Source organism: Babylonia areolata, chromosome 9 (assembly GCF_041734735.1).
Source record: "Babylonia areolata isolate BAREFJ2019XMU chromosome 9, ASM4173473v1, whole genome shotgun sequence".
Taxonomy (NCBI): domain Eukaryota; kingdom Metazoa; phylum Mollusca; class Gastropoda; order Neogastropoda; family Buccinidae; genus Babylonia; species Babylonia areolata.
This window is the reverse complement of record NC_134884.1, coordinates 48,560,820-48,582,851: the sequence shown is the minus strand read 5'-3', so window position 1 is coordinate 48,582,851 and position 22,032 is coordinate 48,560,820. Positions and strand designations below refer to the sequence as shown.

Below are 22,032 nucleotides of genomic sequence, written 5' to 3'. Positions count from 1 at the left end.
TGTGCACCTCTGTGAGCTGTGGAGGTAAGGGACCTACACACCTCTATACCTGTCTCTTTCTTTATGGAGATCATGTGCACCTCTGTGAGCTGTGGTGGTAAGGGACCTACACACCTCTGTACCTGTCTCTTTCTTTATGGAGATCATGTGCACCTCTGTGAGCTGTGGAGGTAAGGGACCTACACACCTCTATACCTGTCTCTTTCTTTATGGAGATCATGTGCACCTCTGTGAGCTGTGGTGGTAAGGGACCTACACACCTCTATACCTGTCTCTTTCTTTATGGAGATCATGTGCACCTCTGTGAACTGTGGAGGTAAGGGACCTACACACCTCTGTACCTGTCTCTTTCTTTATGGAGATCATGTGCACCTCTGTGAGCTGTGGTGGTAAGGGACATACACACCTCTGTACCTGTCTCTTTCTTTATGGAGATCATGTGCACCTCTGTGAACTGTGGTGGTAAGGGACCTACACACCTCTGTACCTGTCTCTTTCTTTATGGAGATCATGTGCACCTCTGTGAACTGTGGAGGTAAGGGACCTACACACCTCTGTACCTGTCTCTTTCTTTATGGAGATCATGTGCACCTCTGTGAACTGTGGAGGTAAGGGACCTACACACCTCTGTACCTGTCTCTTTCTTTATGGAGATCATGTGCACCTCTGTGAGCTGTGGAGGTAAGGGACCTACACACCTCTGTACCTGTCTCTTTCTTTATGGAGATCATGTGCACCTCTGTGAGCTGTGGTGGTAAGGGACCTACACACCTCTATACCTGTCTCTTTCTTTATGGAGATCATGTGCACCTCTGTGAGCTGTGGTGGTAAGGGACCTACACACCTCTGTACCTGTCTCTTTCTTTATGGAGATCATGTGCACCTCTGTGAACTGTGGTGGTAAGGGACCTACACACCTCTGTACCTGTCTCTTTCTTTATGGAGATCATGTGCACCTCTGTGAACTGTGGTGGTAAGGGACCTACACACCTCTATACCTGTCTCTTTCTTTATGGAGATCATGTGCACCTCTGTGAGCTGTGGTGGTAAGGGACCTACACACCTCTGTACCTGTCTCTTTCTTGGAGATCATGTGCACCTCTGTGAACTGTGGTGGTAAGGGACCTACACACCTCTATACCTGTCTCTTTCTTTATGGAGATCATGTGCACCTCTGTGAACTGTGGTGGTAAGGGACCTACACACCTCTATACCTGTCTCTTTCTTTATGGAGATCATGTGCACCTCTGTGAACTGTGGTGGTAAGGGACCTACACACCTCTGTACCTGTCTCTTTCTTTATGGAGATCATGTGCACCTCTGTGAACTGTGGAGGTAAGGGACCTACACACCTCTGTACCTGTCTCTTTCTTTATGGAGATCATGTGCACCTCTGTGAGCTGTGGAGGTAAGGGACCTACACACCTTTGTACCTGTACACTTTTACCTGTACTCCTTCTAGACCATTACACTCTGCTGATGACTCCAGGAGTGCTGACAATTCCTCCAAGAAACAAAACCCCAAGGACAGCCCTCTTTCTCCTGTCCACGCCCACTGGTGTGGAACACACTGCTCTCTGTCCATTCCCCAGTGGTGTGGAACACACTGCTCTCTGTCCATTCCCCAGTGGTGTGGAACACACTGCACTCTGTCCATTCCCCAGTGGTGTGGAACACACTGCACTCTATCCATTCCCCAGTGGTGTGGAACACACTGCACTCTGTCCATTCCATAGTGGTGTGGAACACACTGCACTCTATCCATTCCCCAGTGGTGTGGAACACACTGCACTCTGTCCATTCCCCAGTGGTGTGGAACACACTGCTCTCTGTCCATTCCCCAGTGGTGTGGAACACACTGCACTCTGTCCATTCCCCAGTGGTGTGGAACACACTGCACTCTGTCCATTCCATAGTGGTGTGGAACACACTGCACTCTGTCCATTCCCCAGTGGTGTGGAACACACTGCACTCTGTCCATTCCATAGTGGTGTGGAACACACTGCACTCTGTCCATTCCATAGTGGTGTGGAACACACTGCACTCTGTCCATTCCATAGTGGTGTGGAACACACTGCACTCTGTCCATTCCCCAGTGGTGTGGAACACACTGCACTCTGTCCATTCCCCAGTGGTGTGGAACACACTGCACTCTGTCCATTGGAACACACTGCACTCTGTCCATTCCCCAGTGGTGTGGAACACACTGCACTCTGTCCATTCCATAGTGGTGTGGAACACACTGCACTCTGTCCATTCCATAGTGGTGTGGAACACACTGCACTCTGTCCATTCCCCAGTGGTGTGGAACACACTGCACTCTGTCCATTCCATAGTGGTGTGGAACACACTGCACTCTGTCCATTCCATAGTGGTGTGGAACACACTGCACTCTGTCCATTCCCCAGTGGTGTGGAACACACTGCACTCTGTCCATTCCCCAGTGGTGTGGAACACACTGCACTCTGTCCATTCTATAGTGGTGTGGAACACACTGCTCTCTGTCCATTCCCCAGTGGTGTGGAACACACTGCACTCTGTCCATTCTATAGTGGTGTGGAACACACTGCACTCTGTCCATTCTATAGTGGTGTGGAACACACTGCACTCTGTCCATTCCCCAGTGGTGTGCAACACACTGCACTCTGTCCATTCCCCAGTGGTGTGCAACACACTGCACTCTGTCCATTCCCCAGTGGTGTTGAAGACACTGCACTCTGTCCATTCCATAGTGGTGTGGAACACACTGCACTCTGTCCATTCCCCAGTGGTGTTGAAGACACTGCACTCTGTCCATTCCCCAGTGGTGTGGAACACACTGCACTCTGTCCATTCCCCAGTGGTGTGGAACACACTGCACTCTGTCCATTCCATAGTGGTGTGGAACACACTGCTCTCTGTCCATTCCCCAGTGGTGTGGAACACACTGCACTCTGTCCATTCCCCAGTGGTGTTGAAGACACTGCTCTCTGTCCATTCCCCAGTGGTGTGGAACACACTGCACTCTGTCCATTCTATAGTGGTGTGGAACACACTGCACTCTGTCCATTCCCCAGTGGTGTGGAACACACTGCACTCTGTCCATTCCCCAGTGGTGTGGAACACACTGCACTCTGTCCATTCCCCAGTGGTGTGGAACACACTGCACTCTGTCCATTCCATAGTGGTGTGGAACACACTGCACTCTGTCCATTCCCCAGTGGTGTGGAACACACTGCTCTCTGTCCATTCCCCAGTGGTGTGGAACACACTGCTCTCTGTCCATTCCATAGTGGTGTGGAACACACTGCACTCTGTCCATTCCATAGTGGTGTGGAACACACTGCTCTCTGTCCATTCCCCAGTGGTGTGGAACACACTGCTCTCTGTCCATTCCCCAGTGGTGTGGAACACACTGCACTCTGTCCATTCCCCAGTGGTGTGGAACACACTGCTCTCTGTCCATTCCCCAGTGGTGTGGAACACACTGCACTCTGTCCATTCCATAGTGGTGTGGAACACACTGCTCTCTGTCCATTCCCCAGTGGTGTGGAACACACTGCACTCTGTCCATTCCATAGTGGTGTGGAACACACTGCACTCTGTCCATTCCCCAGTGGTGTGGAACACACTGCTCTCTGTCCATTCCCCAGTGGTGTGGAACACACTGCACTCTGTCCATTCCCCAGTGGTGTGGAACACACTGCACTCTGTCCATTCCCCAGTGGTGTTGAAGACACTGCACTCTGTCCCTCAGTGGTGTTGAAGACACTGCACTGTGTCCCTCACCTGGATTCCACAGTTCAAAGTCTTTCAACACACACCTCTTTCATTCTGCGTACCATCTTATTGGTGATGTGCTTCTTGAAACCACAAAAATAAACTGACATGGCTGTTTGGCTTGTAACTAATCCATTGTCTGTTAACTCCATGATAACTAGCATGTTTATCCTTCAACAACAGTTTCAGTTTCTGAAGGAGGTGTCACTGTGTTTGGACAAATCCATATAGGCCACACCAGATCTGCCAGGCAGATGCCTGATCAGCAGCATAACCCAACGCACTTGGTCAGGCCTTCAGTGCATGATGTATATCTGTGTGTCTATCAGAGTGGATTTCTTCTACAGAATTTTGCCAGAGGACAACACTCGTTGCCATGGGTTCTTTTTCAGTGTACCAAGCGCATGCTGCACATGGGACATCTGTTTATCATCTCTTCTGAATGACTAGATGCTCAGTTTGATTTTCCAGTCAGACTTGGGAGAAAGAGTGAGAGGGAGATTTGAACCCACACCCTCATGGACTGTCTATGTTGGCAGCTGAGCGTCTCAACCATTCTGCCACCTTCCTTCACAAACAAAAAACTGAGCAATAACTAGCATGTTTATTCTTAAAAAACAACAACAAGCAAACAGAATCTACATGTTATCATATTCACCTTGTTTTGTTGGATGGAGAGTACTAGAAATAAACAAACTGTCAAGAAAAAACTGGTTTGTGATCTGTAAATCAGACCAAAGTCTAAGAGAGTCCATGGAAAAGGTTTGAAAGTGTAATGGAAGTTGTATCTGATTTCAGGTGTTTGAAGCTGTGCAGAAGTGCTGGGCCTCGGCCTTCACCTTTCAAGCTGTGGAGTACAGAAGGTCAGTTCAGAGTTCACCGTGCATTGTGTCACTGAGGTTGTCTGTTCCATATGCCCGACACCACATCTGCCAGGCAGATGCCTGACCAGCAGTGTAACCCACAGTGGATTTTGTCTACAGAGTTTTGCCAGAGGACAACACTTGTGTTGCCATGGCTTCTTTTTCAGTGCGCCAAGTGCCTGCTGTACACTGAACCTGCACTCTGTCCATTCCCCAGTGGTGTGGAACACACTGCACTCTGTCCATTCCCCAGTGGTGTGGAACACACTGCACTCTGTCCATTCCCCAGTGGTGTGGAACACAACACTTGTGTTGCCGTGGCTTCTTTTTCAGTGCGCCAAGTGCCTGCTGTACAGTGAACCCCGGGCACAAAGAGCCAGCCAGGGATTTGAACCCAGACCTCACAGACAGACAGGGTATTGGCAGATAGGGGTCTTTACCATTGTGCCACCTTGCTCCTAAAACAGTGCACCACTGGTGAATAAAACATGAGTTGCCAGAATGGGGCTGTTGATTGATACCCTGACACCACGGCACCGCCATGAAGTGAGTCTGATTGATACCCTGACACCACGGCACCACCATGAAGTGAGTCTGATTGATACCCTGACACCACGGCACCACCATGAAGTGAGTCTGATTGATACCCTGACACCACGGCACCACCATGAAGTGAGTCTGATTGATACCCTGACACCACGGCACTGCCATGAAGTGAGTCTGATTGATACCCTGACACCACGGCACCACCATGAAGTGAGTCTGATTGATACCCTGACACCACGGCACCGCCATGAAGTGAGTCTGAACGCTGCTGTACATGAAAGCCAAGTTTTGACACTGTCTTTCTTCATTTTTCTTTGTGTGCTAGTTGTGTGTGTGTGAAACACAGAGAGAGAGAGAGATATTTGTGGTGGTCATCAATTTTGCGGGCAGACAGCGCGGCCAGCCAGTCATGACGTCAGTGGGGGTGGTCATTCAGGAGATGGTACCGGCAGAGGCGGCAGGTAATACACCGCACTCCACTTTGTGCCTCTACACACACACCTGCACCATACACCTTTCACTGAACACACCTGCACCATACACCTTTCACTGAACACACCTGCACCATACACCTTTCACTGGATTGCATGAACACACCTGCACCATACACCTTTCACCAAACACACCTTCACAATACATCTTTCACTGAACACACCTGCACCATACACCTCTGTGTTGGATTGCATGAACACACCTGGACCATACACCTCTGTGTTGGATTGCATGAACACACCTGCACCATACACCTCTCTTTTGGATTGCATGAACACACCTGCACCATACACCTTTCTGTTGGATTGCATGAACACACCTGCACCATACACCTCTCTTTTGGATTGCATGAACACACCTGCACCATACACCTTTCTGTTGGATTGCATGAACACACCTGCACCATACACCTCTCTTTTGGATTGCATGAACACACCTGCACCATACACCTCCCTGTTGGATTGCATGAACACACCTGCACCATACACCTCCCTGTTGGATTGCATGAACACACCTGGACCATACACCTCTCTTTTGGATTGCATGAACACACCTGCACCATACACCTCCCTGTTGGATTGCATGAACACACCTGGACCATACACCTCTCTTTTGGATTGCATGAACACACCTGGACCATACACCTCCCTGTTGGATTGCATGAACACACCTGGACCATACACCTCCCTGTTGGATTGCATGAACACACCTGCACCATACACCTTTCTGTTGGATTGCATGAACACACCTGGACCATACACCTCTGTGTTGGATTGCATGAACACACCTGCACCATACACCTTTCTGTTGGATTGCATGAACACACCTGGACCATACACCTCTCTTTTGGATTGCATGAACACACCTGGACCATACACCTCCCTGTTGGATTGCATGAACACACCTGGACCATACACCTCCCTGTTGGATTGCATGAACACACCTGCACCATACACCTTTCTGTTGGATTGCATGAACACACCTGGACCATACACCTCTGTGTTGGATTGCATGAACACACCTGGACCATACACCTCCCTGTTGGATTGCATGAACACACCTGCACCATACACCTCTCTTTTGGATTGCATGAACACACCTGCACCATACACCTCCCTGTTGGATTGCATGAACACACCTGCACCATACACCTCCCTGTTGGATTGCATGAACACACCTGGACCATACACCTCTCTTTTGGATTGCATGAACACACCTGGACCATACACCTCTGTGTTGGATTGCATGAACACACCTGCACCATACACCTCTCTTTTGGATTGCATGAACACACCTGGACCATACACCTCCCTGTTGGATTGCATGAACACACCTGCACCATACACCTCCCTGTTGGATTGCATGAACACACCTGGACCATACACCTCCCTGTTGGATTGCATGAACACACCTGCACCATACACCTTTCTGTTGGATTGCATGAACACACCTGGACCATACACCTCTGTGTTGGATTGCATGAACACACCTGGACCATACACCTCTGTGTTGGATTGCATGAACACACCTGGACCATACACCTCTCTTTTGGATTGCATGAACACACCTGGACCATACACCTCCCTGTTGGATTGCATGAACACACCTGGACCATACACCTCCCTGTTGGATTGCATGAACACACCTGGACCATACACCTCTCTTTTGGATTGCATGAACACACCTGGACCATACACCTCTCTTTTGGATTGCATGAACACACCTGCACCATACACCTCTCTTTTGGATTGCATGAACACACCTGCACCATACACCTCCCTGTTGGATTGCATGAACACACCTGCACCATACACCTCCCTGTTGGATTGCATGAACACACCTGGACCATACACCTCTCTTTTGGATTGCATGAACACACCTGGACCATACACCTCTCTTTTGGATTGCATGAACACACCTGCACCATACACCTCTCTTTTGGATTGCATGAACACACCTGCACCATACACCTCCCTGTTGGATTGCATGAACACACCTGCACCATACACCTCCCTGTTGGATTGCATGAACACACCTGCACCATACACCTCTCTTTTGGATTGCATGAACACACCTGGACCATACACCTCTCTGTTGGATTGCATGAACACACCTGCACCATACACCTCTCTACCAACCCACCACCCCATGACCTGCCAACCCACCACCCAGTGACCTACCAACCCACCACCCAGTGACCTACCAACCCACCACCCAGTGACCTACCAACCCACCACCCCATGACCTGCCAACCCACCACCCCAGTGACCTGCCAACCCACCACCCCATGACCTGCCAACCCAGTGTGCGTGTGGAATGAGGGGGGAGGGAAAGAGGGAGAGTGGTCATGAGTGGTTCATGTAATCTGTAATTTTTTCTGTCATAGAAAGTGCCCATGGGTCTTTGTGAGAAAAGGCATTATACAGAATGTACATTATGATGATGAGGATTAGGAGGAGGATTATCATGGTCATGATGATTGTCTGTTTTCAGGAGTGCTCTTCACAGCAGATCCCATCACCAACAACACCAGTCTGCTCTCCATCAGCGCTAACTTTGGCCTTGGGGAGGTCTGTTCATTTTGTGTCACTGTGTGGTGTGTGTGTGTGTGTCTGTGTGTCTGTGCATGTGTTTCTTTGTTTCTTTGTATTAGCATGTGTGTGTGTGTGTTTGTGTGTGTGTGTGTGTGTGTGTGTGTGTGTGGTCAGATGAGATTTGTGAAGGGTTGTGTTTACACATCAAACTGATTGCACAAGTGCCATTCAAGCTTGTAAATTCAGACTGAATATAATTGGACACAGCTTATCTGAAATGATTGCGACGAATATTACACTGTCTTCCAACATCTGAAAGAATCCAGTTTGAAATAACTTGATATGTTTCACTTCATTGACTGGTTCTGCACCATCAGATCTTTCTGACCTGGTCAAAATGTACTGTCCACCCTGCCCTGGTGCGTTCTTTGTCTGATACATGCATGTTTGAAATACCGCATTACAGATGCAAGTCCCATGGTTTCCTAACATTTTCACACTGTGGACTTGGTTTTGGAAATCTCTACCACAAAACATAACACACTGCTCCACTGTAAAATCTTTCAAGTCTAATCTGTTTTAATATTAATTTTTATCAAACAATAGTTTAAACTATGGACATTCTGTCCCCAGGCTGTCTCTATGTGTGTGCATCAATGTATTTTGGTGTGTCTGTTTTTGTTGTAGGAAACAACATCAACATTGTTGATGTGTGTCACGTTGCTTTGTCATGTAGCTTTTTGATGTGTGTCACATAGCTTTGTCATGTAGCTTTTTGATGTGTGTCACATAGCTTTGTCATGTAGCTTTTTGATGTGTGTCACATAGCTTTGCAATGTAGCTTTTTGATGTGTGTCACATAGCTTTGTCATGTAGCTTTTTGATGTGTGTCACATAGCTTTGTCATGTAGCTTTTTGATGTGTGTCACATAGCTTTGTCATGTAGCTTTTTGATGTGTGTCACATAGCTTTGTCATGTAGCTTTTTGATGTGTGTCACATAGCTTTGTCATGTAGCTTTTTGATGTGTGTCACATAGCTTTGTCATGTAGCTTTTTGATGTGTGTCACATAGCTTTGTCATGTAGCTTTATGATGTGTGTCACGTAGCTTTATGATGTGTGTCACGTAGCTTTATGATCTGTGTCACGTTGCTTTTTGATGTGTGTCACGTTGCTTTTTGATGTGTGTCACATAGCTTTATGATGTGTGTCATGTAGCTTTTTCAGTCCACAGTGTGGATGTATATGTGGATGATATCTTTTTCAGTCGGTGGTGTCGGGCCTGTGTGAGCCAGATACAGTCAAGGTTCGCAGACAGTGGGACGACAGTGTGGTCATCACTGAGAGACGGGCGGGACGCAAGGCAGTGAAGGTCACCATGCAAGGTCAGCGCTGTGAACCATGGGATTTCTGTCCCCAATGGCGTGTCAAAGTTGTCCCTTTATAAAGGTGGGGATTGCTGTTATGGTGCTGATAAATCACTGCGCTTTGATTCATCATGTCTTTGAAAAGTTCATGATACTCTCTGAGGTACAGATGGAGTGTGCATGGTGATGTGGATCTGTCTTCAGATGTGAGGTACAGATGGAGATGTGTGGTGATAGAGGTGAGGTGTGGTTTACAGAGGGCGGGGGACGGGGGAGATGTGTGGTGATGGTGATGGAGGTGTGGTTTTCAGAGGGCGGGGGGACGGGGGAAGTGTGTGGTGATGGTGATGGAGGTGAGGTGTGGTTTACAGAGGGCGGGGGGATGGGGGAGGTGTGTGGTGATGGAGGTGAGGTGTGGTTTACAGAGGGCGGGGGGACGGGGGAGGTGTGTGGTGATGGTGATGGAGGTGAGGTGTGGTTTACAGAGGGCGGGGGGATGGGGGAAGTGTGTGGTGATGGTGATGGAGGTGAGGTGTGGTTTTCAGAGGGCGGGGGGACAGGGGAAGTGTGTGGTGATGGTGATGGAGGTGAGGTGTGGTTTACAGAGGGCGGGGGGATGGGGGAGGTGTGTGGTGATGGAGGTGAGGTGTGGTTTACAGAGGGCGGGGGGACGGGGGAGGTGTGTGGTGATGGTGATGGTGGTGAGGTGTGGTTTTCAGAGGGCGGGGGGATGGGGGAGGTGTGTGGTGATGGAGGTGAGGTGTGGTTTACAGAGGGCGGGGGGACGGGGGAGGTGTGTGGTGATGGTGATGGTGGTGAGGTGTGGTTTTCAGAGGGCGGGGGGACGGGGGAAGTGTATGGTGATGGAGGTGAGGTGTGGTTTACAGAGGGCGGGGGGACGGGGGAGGTGTATGGTGATGGAGGTGAGGTGTGGTTTACAGAGGGCGGGGGACGGGGGAGGTGTGTGGTGATGGAGGTGAGGTGTGGTTTACAGAGGGCGGGGGATGGGGGAGGTGTGTGGTGATGGTGATGGAGGTGAGGTGTGGTTTACAGAGGGCGGGGGGACGGGGGAGGTGTGTGGTGATGGTGATGGAGGTGAGGTGTGGTTTACAGAGGGCGGGGGATGGGGGAGGTGTGTGGTGATGGTGATGGAGGTGAGGTGTGGTTTACAGCGGGCGGGGGACGGGGGAGGTGTGTGGTGATGGTGATGGAGGTGAGGTGTGGTTTACAGAGGGCGGGGGGACGGGGGAGGTGTGTGGTGATGGTGATGGTGATGGAGGTGAGGTGTGGTTTACAGAGGGTGGGGGGATGGGGGAGGTGTGTGGTGATGGAGGTGAGGTGTGGTTTACAGAGGGCGGGGGGACGGGGGAGGTGTGTGGTGATGGAGGTGAGGTGTGGTTTACAGAGGGCGGGGGGAAGGGGGAGGTGTGTGGTGATGGAGGTGAGGTGTGGTTTACAGAGGGCGGGGGGATGGGGGAGGTGTGTGGTGATGGTGATGGAGGTGAGGTGTGGTTTACAGAGGGCGGGGGGATGGGGGAGGTGTGTGGTGATGGAGGTGAGGTGTGGTTTACAGAGGGCGGGGGGACGGGGGAGGTGTGTGGTGATGGAGGTGAGGTGTGGTTTACAGAGGGCGGGGGGACGGGGGAGGTGTGTGGTGATGGTGATGGAGGTGAGGTGTGGTTTACAGAGGGCGGGGGGATGGGGGAGGTGTGTGGTGATGGAGGTGAGGTGTGGTTTACAGAGGGCGGGGGGACGGGGGAGGTGTGTGGTGATGGTGATGGAGGTGAGGTGTGGTTTACAGAGGGCGGGGGGATGGGGGAGGTGTGTGGTGATGGAGGTGAGGTGTGGTTTACAGAGGGCGGGGGGACGGGGAGGTGTGTGGTGATGGAGGTGAGGTGTGGTTTACAGAGGGCGGGGGGATGGGGGAGGTGTGTGGTGATGGTGATGGAGGTGAGGTGTGGTTTACAGAGGGCGGGGGGACGGGGGAGGTGCAGCTGTCAGCTGACCAAGGCCAGCAGTGCTGCCTGTCTGATGACGTCCTGCTGTCTCTGGCCAGGCTGGGGATTCAGGTGGGGTCAGCACTGTGCAGGACTCTCCTCACTGTTCTACCTGCCTTTCACTTCTTTTTGTCTTACTACCTGTACATCTTACTGTGACTTTATCTTTCCCCCTATTCTATATGAATGTTTTAGACAGACCTAGGATTGTCTTTACTGCCAGTAAATATTATAAAAACTACATCTTTCCCCCTATTCTCTGTGTATGTTTTACATAAACCTAGGATTGTCTTTACTGCCAGTATATATTATTGTAGTTACATCTTTCCCCCTATTCTCTGTGTATGTTTTACATAAACCTAGGATTGTCTTTACTGCCAGTATATATTATTGTAGTTACATCTTTCCCCCTATTCTCTGTGTATGTTTTACATAAACCTAGGATTGTCTTTACTGCCAGTATATATTATTGTAGTTACATCTTTCCCCCTATTCTCTGTGTATGTTTTACATAAACCTAGGATTGTCTTTACTGCCAGTATATATTATTGTAACTACATCTTTCCCCCTATTCTCTGTGTATGTTTTACATAAACCAGGGTAGGGTCTCAAGGCCTGATCTGCGTGCTGGGTTTACGTGAACATCAGGGATCTGCTTTTCTTTGTTTGCTTTGCTTTGTTTCAACAGCAGATGTGGTGTAACACACATGGATCAGTCAGTCAGATGTGGTGTAACACACGTGGATCAGTCAGTCAGATGTGATGTAACACACGTGGATCAGTCAGATGTGTAACACACATGGATCAGTCAGATGTGGTGTAACACACATGGATCAGTCAGTCAGATGTGGTGTAACACACATGGATCAGTCAGATGTGGTGTAACACACGTGGATCAGTCAGTCAGATGTGGTGTAACACACATGGATCAGTCAGATGTGGTGTAACACACATGGATCAGTCAGTCAGATGTGATGTAACACACATGGATCAGTCAGTCAGATGTGGTGTAACACACATGGATCAGTCAGTCAGATGTGGTGTAACACACGTGGATCAGTCAGATGTGGTGTAACACACATGGATCAGTCAGTCAGATGTGATGTAACACACATGGATCAGTCAGTCAGATGTGGTGTAACACACGTGGATCAGTCAGATGTGGTGTAACACACATGGATCAGTCAGTCAGATGTGATGTAACACACATGGATCAGTCAGTCAGATGTGATGTAACACACATGGATCAGTCAGATGTGGTGTAACACACATGGATCAGTCAGATGTGGTGTAACACACATGGATCAGTCAGATGTGGTGTAACACACATGGGTCAGTCAGTCAGATGTGATGTAACACACATGGATCAGTCAGTCAGATGTGATGTAACACACATGGATCAGTCAGTCAGATGTGGTGTAACACACGTGGATCAGTCAGTCAGATGTGGTGTAACACACGTGGATCAGTCAGATGTGGTGTAACACACATGGATCAGTCAGTCAGATGTGATGTAACACACATGGATCAGTCAGTCAGATGTGGTGTAACACACATGGATCAGTCAGTCAGATGTGGTGTAACACACGTGGATCAGTCAGATGTGGTGTAACACACATGGATCAGTCAGTCAGATGTGGTGTAACACACGTGGATCAGTCAGATGTGGTGTAACACACATGGATCAGTCAGTCAGATGTGGTGTAACACACATGGATCAGTCAGATGTGTAACACACATGGATCAGTCAGTCAGATGTGATGTAACACACGTGGATCAGTCAGATGTGATGTAACACACATGGATCAGTCAGTCAGATGTGATGTAACACACGTGGATCAGTCAGATGTGTAACACACATGGATCAGTCAGTCAGATGTGATGTAACACACGTGGATCAGTCAGATGTGTAACACACATGGATCAGTCAGATGTGGTGTAACACACATGGATCAGCCAGTCAGATGTGATGTAACACACGTGGATCAGTCAGTCAGATGTGATGTAACACACGTGGATCAGTCAGATGTGGTGTAACACACATGGATCAGTCAGTCAGATGTGGTGTAACACACATGGATCAGTCAGTCAGATGTGATGTAACACACGTGGATCAGTCAGATGTGATGTAACACACATGGATCAGTCAGTCAGATGTGATGTAACACACATGGATCAGTCAGATGTGGTGTAACACACATGGATCAGTCAGATGTGGTGTAACACACGTGGATCAGTCAGTCAGATGTGGTGTAACACACGTGGATCAGTCAGATGTGGTGTAACACACGTGGATCAGTCAGTCAGATGTGGTGTAACACACGTGGATCAGTCAGATGTGGTGTAACACACGTGGATCAGTCAGATGTGGTGTAACACACATGGATCAGTCAGATGTGATGTAACACACATGGATCAGTCAGTCAGATGTGGTGTAACACACATGGATCAGTCAGATGTGGTGTAACACACATGGATCAGTCAGATGTGGTGTAACACACATGGATCAGTCAGTCAGATGTGGTGTAACACACGTGGATCAGTCAGATGTGGTGTAACACACATGGATCAGTCAGTCAGATGTGGTGTAACACACGTGGATCAGTCAGATGTGTAACACACATGGATCAGTCAGATGTGGTGTAACACACATGGATCAGTCAGTCAGATGTGGTGTAACACACGTGGATCAGCCAGATGTGGTGTAACACACATGGATCAGTCAGATGTGGTGTAACACACATGGATCAGTCAGTCAGATGTGGTGTAACACACATGGATCAGTCAGTCAGATGTGGTGTAACACACATGGATCAGTCAGTCAGATGTGGTGTAACACACATGCTTTGACACGTCCTTGAAACTGGAACTGAAACTGTCTTTTTACTCCATGTGTGTGACGTGTGTTTGTGTGTGTGTGACGTGTGTGTGTGTGTGTGTGTGTGTGTGTGTGTGACGTGTGTGTGTGTGTGTGTTTGTGTGTGTGTGTGTGTGTGGGTATCTTTGTGTGTGTATGGGTTTGAATGAAAAAGCATCTGTTTGTCGTGTGTAAATGTGTTGAAGTTTTAATGATTTTTCTATTTTCTGTACTGGTCAGTTCCAAGATTTGCTCTGATTTGTTTATCTGTGTACAGTTATCATGGCAAAGATGGCTGTTTGTGCAGATCGAGAAATATTTTGGATCTCCCAGAGACATTGAATGGGCTTATGCCAGTGGGACCATTCACCTGCTTCAGGTAGAGTTCCACTCTTTTCCTCTTGACAGTGTCTTGTTTTGAAATATCACAACACAAATACAATGAATCTGACAAGGTCTTACATCAAGTCCTGTTGATGTGTTCTGTCAATATGTACATACATACAAACACTGTCAATATGTACATACATACAAACACTGTCCATATGTACATACATACAAACACTGTCCATATGTACATACATACAAACACTGTTGATATGTACATACGTGCAGACAGTGTTGATATGTACATGTGTACATACAAACACTGTTGATATATACATACATAAACTAAGGTTGTCTGTGTCAGATTGTGTTGCACCACTTTTTGTTACAACACACTAAGTTTTGTCTGTGTTACATTGTATTGTACATGTACCCCTTTATGTCACAACACACTAAGGTGTCTGTGTCAGATTGTATTGTACATGTACCCCTTTATGTCACAACACACTAAGGTGTCTGTGTCAGATTGTATTGTACATGTACCCCTTTATGTCACAACACACTAAGGTTGTCTGTGTCAGATTGTGTTGCACCACTTTTTGTTACAACACACTAAGTTTTGTCTGTGTTACATTGTATTGTACATGTACCCCTTTATGTCACAACACACTAAGGTGTCTGTGTCACATTGTATTGTACATGTACCCCTTTATGTCACAACACACTAAGGTGTCTGTGTTACATTGTATTGTACATGTACCCCTTTATGTCACAACACACTAAGGTGTCTGTGTCACAATGTATTGTACATGTACCCCTTTATGTCACAACACACTAAGGTGTGTCTGTGTCACATTGTATTGTACATGTACCCCTTTATGTCACAACACACTAAGGTGTCTGTGTTACATTGTATTGTACATGTACCCCTTTATGTCACAACACTAAGGTGTGTCTGTGTTACATTGTATTGTACATGTACCTCTTTATGTCACAACACACTAAGGTGTCTGTGTCACATTGTATTGTACATGTACCCCTTTATGTCACAACACACTAAGTTGTGTCTGTGTCACATTGTATTGTACATGTACCCCTTTATGTCACAACACACTAAGGTGTCTGTGTCACATTGTATTGTACATGTACCCCTTTATGTCACAACACACTAAGGTGTCTGTGTCACATTGTATTATACATGTACCCCTTTATGTCACAACACACTAAGGTGTCAGTGTCAGATTGTATTGTACATGTACCCCTTTATGTCACAACACACTAAGGTGTCTGTGTCAGATTGTATTGTACATGTACCTCTTTATGTCACAACACACTAAGGTGTCTGTGTCAGATTGTATTGTACATGTACCCCTTTATGTCACAACACACTAAGGTGTCTGTGTCACATTGTATTGTACATGTACCCCTTTATGTCACAACACACTAAGGTGTCTGTGTCACAATGTATTGTACATGTACCCCTTTATGTCACAACACACTAAGGTGTGTCTGTGTCACATTGTATTGTACATGTACCCCTTTATGTCACAACACACTAAGGTGTCTGTGTCAGTTTGTATTGTACATGTACCCCTTTATGTCACAACACACTAAGGTTTCTGTGTTACATTGTATTGTACATGTACCTCTTTATGTCACAACACACTAAGGTGTCTGTGTCACATTGTATTGTACATGTACCCCTTTATGTCATAACACACTAAGGTGTCTGTGTCACATTGTATTGTACATGTACCCCTTTATGTCACAACACACTAAGGTGTCTGTGTCACATTGTATTGTACATGTACCCCTTTATGTCACAACACACTAAGGTGTCTGTGTCACATTGTATTATACATGTACCCCTTTATGTCACAACACACTAAGGTGTCAGTGTCAGATTGTATTGTACATGTACCCCTTTATGTCACAACACACTAAGGTGTCTGTGTCAGATTGTATTGTACATGTACCTCTTTATGTCACAACACACTAAGGTGTCTGTGTCAGATTGTATTGTACATGTACCCCTTTATGTCACAACACACTAAGGTGTCTGTGTCACATTGTATTGTACATGTACCCCTTTATGTCACAACACTAAGGTGTCTGTGTCAGATTGTATTGTACATGTACCCCTTTATGTCACAACACACTAAGGTGTCTGTGTCAGATTGTATTGTACATGTACCCCTTTATGTCACAACACACTAAGGTGTCTGTGTCAGTTTGTATTGTACATGTACCCCTTTATGTCACAACACACTAAGGTGTGTCTGTGTCAGATTGTATTGTACATGTACCCCTTTATGTCACAACACACTAAGGTGTGTCTGTGTCAGATTGTATTGTACATGTACCCCTTTATGTCACAACACACTAAGGTGTCTGTGTCACATTGTATTGTACATGTACCCCTTTATGTCACAACACACTAAGGTGTCTGTGTCAGTTTGTATTGTACATGTACCCCTTTATGTCACAACACACTAAGGTGTCTGTGTCACAATGTATTGTACATGTACCCCTTTATGTCACAACACACTAAGGTGTCTATGTCACATTGTATTGTACATGTACCCCTTTATGTCACAACACACTAAGGTGTCTGTGTCACATTGTATTGTACATGTACCCCTTTATGTCACAACACACTAAGGTGTCTGTGTCAGTTTGTATTGTACATGTACCCCTTTATGTCACAACACACTAAGGTGTCTGTGTCAGATTGTATTGTACATGTACCCCTTTATGTCACAACACACTAAGGTGTCTGTGTCACATTGTATTGTACATGTACCCCTTTATGTCACAACACACTAAGGTGTCTGTGTCACATTGTATTGTACATGTACCCCTTTATGTCACAACACACTAAGGTGTCTGTGTCAGTTTGTATTGTACATGTACCCCTTTATGTCACAACACACTAAGGTGTCTGTGTCAGTTTGTATTGTACATGTACCCCTTTATGTCACAACACACTAAGGTGTCTGTGTCAGATTGTATTGTACATGTACCCCTTTATGTCACAACACACTAAGGTGTCTGTGTCACATTGTATTGTACATGTACCCCTTTATGTCACAACACACTAAGGTGTCTGTGTCACATTGTATTGTACATGTACCCCTTTATGTCACAACACACTAAGGTGTCTGTGTCACAATGTATTGTACATGTACCCCTTTATGTCACAACACACTAAGGTGTCTGTGTCACATTGTATTGTACATGTACCCCTTTATGTCACAACACACTAAGGTGTCTGTGTCACATTGTATTGTACATGTACCTCTTTATGTCACAACACACTAAGGTGTGTCTGTGTCACATTGTATTGTACATGTACCCCTTTATGTCACAACACACTAAGGTGTCTGTGTCACATTGTATTGTACATGTACCCCTTTATGTCACAACACTAAGGTGTCTGTGTCAGATTGTATTGTACATGTACCCCTTTATGTCACAACACACTAAGGTGTCTGTGTCAGATTGTATTGTACATGTACCCCTTTATGTCACAACACTAAGGTGTCTGTGTCAGATTGTATTGTACATGTACCCCTTTATGTCACAACACTAAGGTGTCTGTGTCACATTGTATTGTACATGTACCCCTTTATGTCACAACACTAAGGTGTCTGTGTCACATTGTATTGTACATGTACCCCTTTATGTCACAACACACTAAGGTGTCTGTGTCAGATTGTATTGTACATGTACCCCTTTATGTCACAACACACTAAGGTGTCTGTGTCAGATTGTATTGTACATGTACCCCTTTATGTCACAACACACTAAGGTGTCTGTGTCACATTGTATTGTACATGTACCTCTTTATGTCACAACACACTAAGGTGTCTGTGTCACATTGTATTGTACATGTACCCCTTTATGTCACAACACACTAAGGTGTCTGTGTCACATTGTATTGTACATGTACCCCTTTATGTCACAACACTAAGGTGTCTGTGTCAGATTGTATTGTACATGTACCCCTTTATGTCACAACACACTAAGGTGTCTGTGTCAGATTGTATTGTACATGTACCCCTTTATGTCACAACACACTAAGGTGTCTGTGTCAGTTTGTATTGTACATGTACCCCTTTATGTCACAACACACTAAGGTGTCTGTGTCACATTGTATTGTACATGTACCCCTTTATGTCACAACACACTAAGGTGTCTGTGTCACATTGTATTGTACATGTACCCCTTTATGTCACAACACACTAAGGTGTCTGTGTCACATTGTATTGTACATGTACCCCTTTATGTCACAACACACTAAGGTGTCTGTGTCAGTTTGTATTGTACATGTACCCCTTTATGTCACAACACACTAAGGTGTCTGTGTCAGTTTGTATTGTACATGTACCCCTTTATGTCACAACACACTAAGGTGTCTGTGTCAGTTTGTATTGTACATGTACCCCTTTATGTCACAACACACTAAGGTGTCTGTGTCAGATTGTATTGTACATGTACCCCTTTATGTCACAACACACTAAGGTGTCTGTGTCAGATTGTATTGTACATGTACCCCTTTATGTCACAACACACTAAGGTGTCTGTGTCACATTGTATTGTACATGTACCCCTTTATGTCACAACACACTAAGGTGTGTCTGTGTCAGATTGTATTGTACATGTACCCCTTTATGTCACAACACACTAAGGTGTGTCTGTGTCAGATTGTATTGTACATGTACCCCTTTATGTCACAACACACTAAGGTGTCTGTGTCACATTGTATTGTACATGTACCCCTTTATGTCACAACACACTAAGGTGTCTGTGTCAGTTTGTATTGTACATGTACCCCTTTATGTCACAACACACTAAGGTGTCTGTGTCAGTTTGTATTGTACATGTACCCCTTTATGTCACAACACACTAAGGTGTCTATGTCACATTGTATTGTACATGTACCCCTTTATGTCACAACACACTAAGGTGTCTGTGTCAGATTGTATTGTACATGTACCCCTTTATGTCACAACACACTAAGGTGTCTGTGTCACATTGTATTGTACATGTACCCCTTTATGTCACAACACACTAAGGTGTCTGTGTCAGATTGTATTGTACATGTACCCCTTTATGTCACAACACACTAAGGTGTCTGTGTCAGTTTGTATTGTACATGTACCCCTTTATGTCACAACACTAAGGTGTCTGTGTCACATTGTATTGTACATGTACCCCTTTATGTCACAACACACTAAGGTGTCTGTGTCAGATTGTATTGTACATGTACCCCTTTATGTCACAACACACTAAGGTGTCTGTGTCAGATTGTATTGTACATGTACCCCTTTATGTCACAACACACTAAGGTGTCTGTGTCACATTGTATTGTACATGTACCCCTTTATGTCACAACACACTAAGGTGTCTGTGTCAGATTGTATTGTACATGTACCCCTTTATGTCACAACACACTAAGGTGTCTGTGTCACATTGTATTGTACATGTACCCCTTTATGTCACAACACACTAAGGTGTCTGTGTCACATTGTATTGTACATGTACCCCTTTATGTCACAACACACTAAGGTGTCTGTGTCACATTGTATTGTACATGTACCCCTTTATGTCACAACACACTAAGGTGTCTGTGTCACATTGTATTGTACATGTACCCCTTTATGTCACAACACACTAAGGTGTCTGTGTCACATTGTATTGTACATGTACCCCTTTATGTCACAACACACTAAGGTGTCTGTGTCACATTGTATTGTACATGTACCCCTTTATGTCACAACACACTAAGGTGTCTGTGTCACAATGTATTGTACATGTACCCCTTTATGTCACAACACACTAAGGTGTCTGTGTCACATTGTATTGTACATGTACCCCTTTATGTCACAACCACTAAGGTGTCTGTGTCAGATTGTATTGTACATGTACCCCTTTATGTCACAACACACTAAGGTGTCTGTGTCACATTGTATTGTACATGTACCCCTTTATGTCACAACACACTAAGGTGTCTGTGTCAGATTGTATTGTACATGTACCTCTTTATGTCACAACACACTAAGGTGTCTGTGTCACATTGTATTGTACATGTACCCCTTTATGTCACAACACACTAAGGTGTCTGTGTCACATTGTATTGTACATGTACCCCTTTATGTCACAACACTAAGGTGTCTGTGTCAGATTGTATTGTACATGTACCCCTTTATGTCACAACACACTAAGGTGTCTGTGTCAGATTGTATTGTACATGTACCCCTTTATGTCACAACACTAAGGTGTCTGTGTCACATTGTATTGTACATGTACCCCTTTATGTCACAACACACTAAGGTGTCTGTGTCACATTGTATTGTACATGTACCCCTTTATGTCACAACACTAAGGTGTCTGTGTCAGTTTGTATTGTACATGTACCCCTTTATGTCACAACACACTAAGGTGTCTGTGTCACATTGTATTGTACATGTACCCCTTTATGTCACAACACACTAAGGTGTCTGTGTCACATTGTATTGTACATGTACCCCTTTATGTCACAACACTAAGGTGTCTGTGTCAGTTTGTATTGTACATGTACCCCTTTATGTCACAACACACTAAGGTGTCTGTGTCAGTTTGTATTGTACATGTACCCCTTTATGTCACAACACACTAAGGTGTCTGTGTCACATTGTATTGTACATGTACCCCTTTATGTCACAACACACTAAGGTGTCTGTGTCAGATTGTATTGTACATGTACCCCTTTATGTCACAACACACTAAGGTGTCTGTGTCAGTTTGTATTGTACATGTACCCCTTTATGTCACAACACACTAAGGTGTCTGTGTCAGATTGTATTGTACATGTACCCCTTTATGTCACAACACACTAAGGTGTCTGTGTCAGTTTGTATTGTACATGTACCCCTTTATGTCACAACACACTAAGGTGTCTGTGTCACATTGTATTGTACATGTACCCCTTTATGTCACAACACACTAAGGTGTCTGTGTCAGTTTGTATTGTACATGTACCCCTTTATGTCACAACACACTAAGGTGTCTGTGTCAGTTTGTATTGTACATGTACCCCTTTATGTCACAACACACTAAGGTGTCTGTGTCAGTTTGTATTGTACATGTACCCCTTTATGTCACAACACACTAAGGTGTCTGTGTCAGATTGTATTGTACATGTACCCCTTTATGTCACAACACACTAAGGTGTCTGTGTCACATTGTATTGTACATGTACCCCTTTATGTCACAACACACTAAGGTGTCTGTGTCACATTGTATTGT

The 22,032-nt window shown here is 45.8% G+C and overlaps 1 protein-coding gene across 5 annotated transcripts in view; it reads left to right on the top strand.

Moving 5' to 3' along the window:
- LOC143285558 (rifampicin phosphotransferase-like) overlaps positions 1–22,032 on the top strand; it is a 144,482-nt gene that overhangs the window by 65,488 nt on the left and 56,962 nt on the right. For 4 of the 5 annotated variants that reach the window (XR_013055696.1, XR_013055697.1, XM_076592945.1 and 1 more), the window contains exons 18-23: positions 4,558–4,622; positions 5,559–5,629; positions 8,154–8,230; positions 9,462–9,579; positions 11,530–11,630; positions 14,723–14,794. Coding sequence is in view for 3 of the 5 variants with exons in the window: in XM_076592945.1 (XP_076449060.1) it covers positions 4,558–4,622; positions 5,559–5,629; positions 8,154–8,230; positions 9,462–9,579; positions 11,530–11,630; positions 14,723–14,794 (504 nt within the window). In the remaining 2 variants the exon portion in view is untranslated. Of the gene's footprint in view, positions 1–4,557; positions 4,623–5,558; positions 5,630–8,153; positions 8,231–9,461; positions 9,580–11,362; positions 11,383–11,529; positions 11,631–14,722; positions 14,795–22,032 lie in introns of all 5 variants that reach the window. The other variant, XM_076592944.1, reaches the window with a different exon arrangement.